General features: G+C 35.4%; 2 protein-coding genes across 2 annotated transcripts; one reads left to right on the forward strand and one right to left on the reverse strand.

Moving 5' to 3' along the window:
* Positions 1 to 553: 553 nt before the first annotated feature.
* On the forward strand, positions 554 to 5,211 carry LOC100790295 (actin-related protein 5). The gene is made up of 9 exons (XM_003545208.4): positions 554 to 866; positions 987 to 1,057; positions 1,883 to 2,007; positions 2,104 to 2,148; positions 2,395 to 2,497; positions 2,688 to 2,797; positions 3,719 to 3,828; positions 3,918 to 4,008; positions 4,084 to 5,211. Exons 1-9 carry the CDS (start codon positions 766 to 768, stop codon positions 4,945 to 4,947), a joined length of 1,620 nt encoding a protein of 539 aa, XP_003545256.1. The 5' UTR covers positions 554 to 765; the 3' UTR covers positions 4,948 to 5,211.
* A 782-nt stretch (positions 5,212 to 5,993) lies between these two features.
* Positions 5,994 to 6,933, reverse strand: LOC100805818 (ribosomal RNA large subunit methyltransferase E). The gene is made up of 2 exons (XM_003544166.5): positions 6,308 to 6,933; positions 5,994 to 6,203 (listed from the first exon to the last, which is right to left on the reverse strand). The coding sequence occupies exons 1-2, from the start codon at positions 6,846 to 6,848 to the stop codon at positions 6,079 to 6,081; spliced, it is 666 nt and encodes a 221-aa protein (XP_003544214.1). The 5' UTR covers positions 6,849 to 6,933; the 3' UTR covers positions 5,994 to 6,078.
* Between the last annotated feature and the right edge of the window lie 312 nt (positions 6,934 to 7,245).

Below are 7,245 nucleotides of genomic sequence, written 5' to 3' on the forward strand. Positions count from 1 at the left end.
TGCTTAATTACATCTCTTTATATTTTGTATAACACACGAACTAATGTCTCAACTCATCAGATTGACCTAGTGATGGAGGTTGGAGTAAAACACATAAGATCAAGTCTTCCAACTTTTCGTGTGACTATTGTAAAAAAAAAACTAATGTCTTCTTCAATTCTCATATAGTCATTTGGTTTAATTAATCTAGAGAGTTTTTCTTTTCGTATCCAATTAATTAGATAAGACGTTAGACATTTGGTTTTGTTTATTTGGAGGAATTTCTCCTTTTCTTGACATAAGAAGTTAAATGAAACATAATCTTAACAAATTTTAAAATTCAAAATAGTTAGAAGCATAAATTTATCCAATGAATTCTATATAAAAAGTCTACTTTCAGTTTTATTTATTCAAAAATAGTTTTTATTTGTTAGAATTTTAAAAATTGTATTTAACTCAACATCTCCGTTTAACAAACAAAAAACAGTTTTATTTAGAACATAATTTGTATTTATTTAGTTTTATTAAATATTTTCAGATTATTAAAAGAAAATAAATATTTTCCTCCTTGCTTACGGAAGAAAACTGTTGAACCGTTTCAAGGAAAACAGTAAAAACACTGCTAGTGTTAGTTAAACTACTCATGCTCTTCCTCGTCGCCGATAAACTTCTCCGTCGACCCAACCAAACCGGTTCGGCGCTCTTCATCTCCGCGAGCCACTTTCGTTCACGAGTCCTCCAGAAGAACCGAAATTCAGTTCAAGAAACCACTGCGCCGTGACCACCATGCCTTTCATTTCCAAAATTCAGCGTCAATCTGATTTCAACCTCTTCGATTCCAACACTCCTCTCGTGATAGACAATGGCGCCTCGTATTTTCGCATAGGGTATTCCGCTATTCTACTCTCGCCAACACTAATTTTCACTGTTTCTTTCTTTCTTTCTTTCTTTCTGAATCGGTTTTATTCAGTTCATGTTCGTTTTTTGTTTTGGTGAATTATTATCAGGTGGGCGGGAGAGTCTGAACCTCGTGTTGTTTTTCGCCACATTGTGCAAAGGCCGTGCCATAAAGAAACCGGTACTGCTTTCTCACTTTTTTGAGCTTTGCAAGATTTTGGTTTTAGGTTTTTGTCAATTATTATGCATAATTGACTGAATCTTGATGCTTGTCTGTTAAGTAAAGATAGTATTTAATATTAGATCTTGTCATAGATTGCCCGGGTTAATGAGTGCTTCTAAATTCTAATTACTTGAAAGTGTAATAAAGTTTTTATTGAAAAAAGAAAAAACATTTATACCGTACTTTTATATAATAAATAGATGATTTCTTTCTTAATAAAAAAACTTACTAGTATTTTCTACTACTAAATGCGTTGACACGTGTCATTTCAGCTTAAATAAAAATCTTAAGTTCTGGATATATAACTGCATTAAATTATAAGAGAAAGAGTTTTGTCACCTGTAATGGTATTACTTGCCTCAAGTATAATTGCTTCCCATGGAGCATACACGTGATTTTATAAAATAAAAAATAAATAAAAATCACTAATAACATCTTAAAATCAGCTTTAAAAGGACTGTTATGACATTTTCCTAACTAAATTTTGTTTTAAATATAATGAATATTTTATATTCATACTTTTGATTTCTTAGGGCATTGGCTAATATTTAACTTTAATATTTATTTTGTAAAATCTTGTTGCTTTTTTGTGCGTTTGCATTGTTTGTTGTGTATACTCTTTCATTTGGTAAAAAAACTAGGTCCTCTATGTGTTTGTTGTTTCTGGTTTAATAGCTGTATTATTTAGACACTGGTCCTTTTTGTCCCGACATTGGTCCTTTTTGCTTGCCTACAACTGTGTGGCATACTGAAATATTTGTTCTTTTACGTTGTACAACACAGGGGAAACTGTCACTATTGTGGGTGACCATGATCCGGCATTTCTGAAATACTTTGACTGCACTCACTCAGGGCCACACTCTGCATTTGATAGCAATGTTGTGTACCAGTTTGAAACAATGCAATATGTAAATTTCCCCGTCGCAAGTTTAACTTGTATGCTTCATTATTTTAGAAGAACTTGTGGAGAATAGCATTACTAACATTTTCTTTGTCACACATAGATTCTAGATTTTGGATTTGATCGGATGGGTGCAAATGGAACAGAGGTATGAAAATAGGTGGAGAAGTGATTCATTTTTCTCTTTCCCCCTAGCTGATAGTTTATTGTCTTTTCTTCTATGGTTTATTTAGTGTCGTTGATACTACTAGATTTGATTGATAGTTGTAGGACATAATAGCCTTGAGTTGATACCTAGTAGTTCTTTGGTTTAATAAATATATGTTCTTCCTTTTTTTGGCATTTGAATAATTTTGACTCACTCTTTCTAATTTAATGTTTGGTGCCAGAGCAGATTGATCATCCTGTCCTGATCACAGAATGTGTATGCAACCCGGTTCAATCTCGTAGTAAAATGGCAGAACTTCTTTTTGAGACTTATGGAGTTCCATCAATTGGTACTAATACTTTGCAACCTACACAAAAAACTTCATATTTTACAAGTGACCTTCAATAGAAAACTGATTTCAATGCAAATTTCTTAAGTACACTGTTTTTCCCATTAGGGATACATGTCTGGATTTTGTGCTAGATGTTGTTTGTGGAATTTTGCTTCTAAAAATTATTTGTGATTCTCTGTTCTGGCAGCCTTTGGTGTTGATGTGGCATTCAGCTATAAATATAATCAACAGCGAGGAGTTTGTGCTAAAGATTGTCTTGCTTTGTGTCCTGGATTCAACACAACCCATGTGATTCCGGTATATTTTTGTTATTTACTGAATTATAGTATTATATATGTCAATGAAATGAGTTTGTCATTTCTGGGGTAGATTATTGTAATATCATCCACCTGCACATGGTTAAATTTGTAAATAGGATCTTGTTTTTTATTATCATCATTGTAATTATAGTAATTAATACTATTAATCTGCTTAAAGTTACTCTTGAGCCTGACAGATTGTTGTCTTTATGAGCAAAGGTTGATAATGTGATGAAGACAATTATTTTATTTTGCACATTATATGCCTTTATTAAGTAACAGTTGCATGTGTTGTATCAATGTTGTTTTTTTGAAAGGGTATTTTTGTATCAATGATTCAATGTACCTCATTTCCTCTTTGCTATAGTAGCTGACTACCCAGTCTTATGTCAGCAATAATAGTGTTAATCTGTATAATTATTTTTCAAGATAGCTTGGTAATTAATAAAAATTATTCATTCATATGTGCTGCATAATACACATAAAGGAACTTCTCCTTATGGTCTTTTTAGAAGTTTGAAGTAGATAAAGTAAAACAATTGTAAATGTATCCTTGTAAAATAGAGTGCGGCTGTTGAAACCAAAAGTTGTTGCTACTTTTATAGAGGATATGCCCGTATAGGAAAAAAAATTAAGTATTAAAATTTAAAAATACCATAAAAATAAATGTAGAAATTTAATTTCTTTTAAATATTGAAATAAATAAAAAGAAATCCACCGTACATGTGATTGTGCATATTGGGGAGGCCTGTATGTAATAATGGCAAGTTGTGATCAGTTCTGACAACTGGAATATTCAAATCTATATTGTCTTTAGCAACCTTGTCTTCTAGATAATATTAGAGTTGCAAAAATAGGATCAAAATAAAATCAACCAAGTGTGTTGGAGTGTTGAACTTATTTGTTTCGGTATTTCCAGTTTGTAGATGGGGAGCCTGTTTACGAAGGATGCTGTCGTACTAATATTGGTGGATTCCATGTGACTGATCATTTGAAGCAACTCCTTTCACTTAAATATCCTTATCATTTGTGAGTATCAAATCATCTGGGTTCTGCTACTACCCAACTGAATGTTAAGTTCGAAGAATATTTTAGATTTTATTGAATGCTCAATGCAGGGCTAGATTTACATGGGAAAAGGTTGAAGACCTGAAGATGGAACATTGTTACATTGCACCAGATTATGTTTCTGAAGCTCGGTTGTTTCAGGTATATGTGTAAATTGTTTTTCTTTTTCCACCAAGTTCCTTTATTGTTTCTAAAACTCCATGAATGATCTAATAGAAAGGAGCCAAGGAAGCTGAAGAAAAAACCAGATATTGGCAGATTCCTTGGGTTCCACCCCCAATTGAGGAGCCTCCTTCCGAGGAAGAGATTGCAAGAAAGGCAGCAATAAAAGAGAAACAAGGTCAAAGTCTTCGAGAAATGGCTGAGGCAAAGAGGTCTTCTGAGATAAATGAACTGGAAAATGAATTGCATGGTTTAGAGTTTCTTTGGCATCAGCTTGAACAAGTGGAAGAGAGCAAGGTTCCATCTTTCCTGGCAGAAACTGGCTATGGCTCTAGGCAGGAGATTGAATCTGCACGTAATATAGTTATGCAATCTTTACAGAAAGCAAAAGGTGAACCAAAGAATGAACAAGATGCAACTGAAAAGGTTGATCCTGCCACCAATGATTCTCTTATTAACATTCCTGATGAGGTGCCACATGCTCGACCTCTGACCAAAGAAGATTTTCAGATTGTTCTTGGGGTCGAAAGGTTCCGATGTCCTGAACTATTGTTTAATCCAAACTGGATTGCGGTTGATCAGGTAGGATTAGATGAGATGGTTGGGGTTTCAATAAGGAGGTTGCCATACAAGGATGAAAGCTTGGAAGAGAGACTGACTAGTTCCATACTTGTTACTGGTGGAAGTTCTCTTTTCCCCGGTATAATTGAACGCCTGGAAGTTGGAATTCGGATGATTAGACCTTGTGGCACACCTATAAAAATAGTTAGAGCACTGGATCCAGTAATGGATGCATGGAGAGGGGCTGCTTCATTTGCCTCGGACCCACAGTTCCATCAGCAAACTTTTAGTATACTGGATTATCATGAAAAAGGAGAAGACTGGCTTCGCAATTATCAACTGCAGTATACTTTGTAATATGTCATTGATCACAGTATAGTGCTGTATATTGTCTAGAATTTTCGACCATATATAGTTTAGAATGTATATTCTCCTGTTGTATAATCCTTTGTCTTGCTTTTGCTGAAGCTAGAACCGGGAACATCAACAAAAGCATGGTGCTAAACTGCTACTGTTAATATTTTCAATCTTGTAGTATAATCTTGTGAATAGCATATACTTTTGAGTTTTGATATTAATTGATACAATTATCCGATTGGTTTTCGTTATCCACTCATGGGCAGGGGTCAGTGTCGCTTGCGCTTTGTACGTTTTGGTTATGTCTTGTTTAAAAGAGATACAAGAAATTCATGTCTGCGACAAGAAAGGCAGATCAACTTAAGTTTTTTATCATGTTCAATGAAATACCCGACTTTCGAAAATGATAACTGTACTCCTTTTTCACAAAACCACTAATGGAAGTGGTAAAAGTAGCCATCTAAATTCTTTTACAACCCAGTTGTAAGAATATCCTCGAAGTGGAAGACTAATTTGTTTTTAGGCATTGAGATTTACTAAAATGAGTTGGCATGACTAGAAGACGAACCTTTGCCAGCAACCATGTTATATCTTTCACTTAAACAGGCAATGTGTCTAAAATGTTGTTCATTGTTTTAAAATCTATGGTTAATTTAGCTCTTCAATATCTAACATTTATGGATAAGGGAAGTTGTCTTCTATCATCTGAGATCCGGCTTTTGTCATTGATATTAGATTAATTGTATTTGTATAAGAAATTTATATAATTTTCCAAGCAACAGAGGTAAAGAAAAATGAGTGATATTGTGGAGGGAAAAGAAATAATACTGTATATAAATGATATAACTCTTGATAACAATATGTTCTAGAAGAAGCATTGGATGAGATGAATTGTAAGTTTTAAGCCATAAAAGGCAACCATAATAACGAATTAATGAATAATAAAGGATGAGGATAACTGTAACCAAATCAGAGGAGGAGAGCCTGTGAATAAGAACCCCTCAGGCAGAGGAGTCCATTTTCATAGACTAATAAGCATCGAAAGCTAGCTAGAAAAATAATGAATTTCACAATCAGCATCCATCAAATGGTACATGTGCAAGCAAACATACTAAAAGAAGGAAGTGTTATCTATGTCATAGCGTCTGGCTTTAAGCCTTGACATATCAAATAAATCTCTCTTGACGAAGGCCTTGTCGCTTTAGGCCTGAGCCACGAAGTCTTCCTAAATAAGGGTTTAGAAATCTGGTTGATTTCTGCACCCAACAAACATTCAAAGAAATTCAATACAACCAAAAGCAATCGAATTGAACAATATAGAAATTGCATCATAGAGTCAATTACGCTAGCAAGAAAGCACCTTTTGCATCTTCACTCTCCAGAAGCTTAATAACAAGGTGCCCTCCAACTTTCAAGACTCCTACACAATCACTTGGCTCCAGGTGAATTCTGCTGCCAAGAGCCAAATCCAAGGCACGCATCCCAAGCTCAAACGACAAAGCAGCGTCTTTGGTGGTGATTCCAGAAACCAAGGGACACATATCCGAGAGAATCACGGAGAACCCTTTCTCCTTGGGAGAAAGAGCTTTTAGACGCTGGTGGGGGAGCGTGGTGACGTCAGCGGAGATGGTCTGAACCCTAGAATCGCAGTGGAGAGGGGGTACCTTGACCTTCTTTGTGTCGACGCCGAGGACGGAGCCGCCGCCGCGGAAGGGACCCAAGCTCTGGCAAGCCACCTGGAGCCACCCGCCGGGGGCGCAGCCGAGGTCGAGAATGGAGGAGCCAGGGCTGATAATCTTGTGCTGGTTCTGTATCTGAAGGAGCTTGAAGGCGGAGCGAGCCACATACCCTAACCGTTGAGCTTCTTTGTAGAAGAAATCTGCTGTTCCTCCCACCACCATCTCCAACCTAGGGTTTCAAAATAATTTATTTTTTAAACATAGGTTAAGGTTAAGGTTTAGGTCAAAATAATTTACTCATCATTTTATCAGTTTCACTTCAGGGTAGAACCTTATATTTAAACTAGCGAGAACCCGTTCCGATGCACGGGTTCTTACTCTAATTTTGGTGATCATTACTAAATTTTTGATTCAGAAAACTAAATTTTTGATTCAAACCGAAAAATGGAATTTATAAAAGATGCATATACAGCGACAAAAATGGGTAACAGACAAAATGAACCCACTAACCATCGAAAAGTAAGGTATAGAAAAAGATAAACTAATGATAAAATGAAGAAAGGTCCAACCTTTTGTCTTGTTGGATTGCGAAAACATAGATACCATAACAAAAACACAT

This window comes from Glycine max, chromosome 14 (genome assembly GCF_000004515.6).
Source record: "Glycine max cultivar Williams 82 chromosome 14, Glycine_max_v4.0, whole genome shotgun sequence".
NCBI lineage: Eukaryota > Viridiplantae > Streptophyta > Magnoliopsida > Fabales > Fabaceae > Glycine > Glycine max.

Bases quoted from the DNA above. Each gene is read 5' to 3' on its own strand.
- LOC100805818 (XM_003544166.5), bottom strand. From the start codon at position 6,848: ATGGTGGTGGGAGGAACAGCAGATTTCTTCTACAAAGAAGCTCAACGG. The intron at 6,204-6,307 runs GTGCTTTCTTGC...TGTTGGGTGCAG, and splicing joins GGAGAGTGAAGATGCAAAAG to AAATCAACCAGATTTCTAAA.
- LOC100790295 (XM_003545208.4), top strand. From the start codon at position 766: ATGCCTTTCATTTCCAAAATTCAGCGTCAATCTGATTTCAACCTCTTC. The intron at 1,058-1,882 runs GTACTGCTTTCT...TGTACAACACAG, and splicing joins GCCGTGCCATAAAGAAACCG to GGGAAACTGTCACTATTGTG. The intron at 2,798-3,718 runs GTATATTTTTGT...CGGTATTTCCAG, and splicing joins ACACAACCCATGTGATTCCG to TTTGTAGATGGGGAGCCTGT.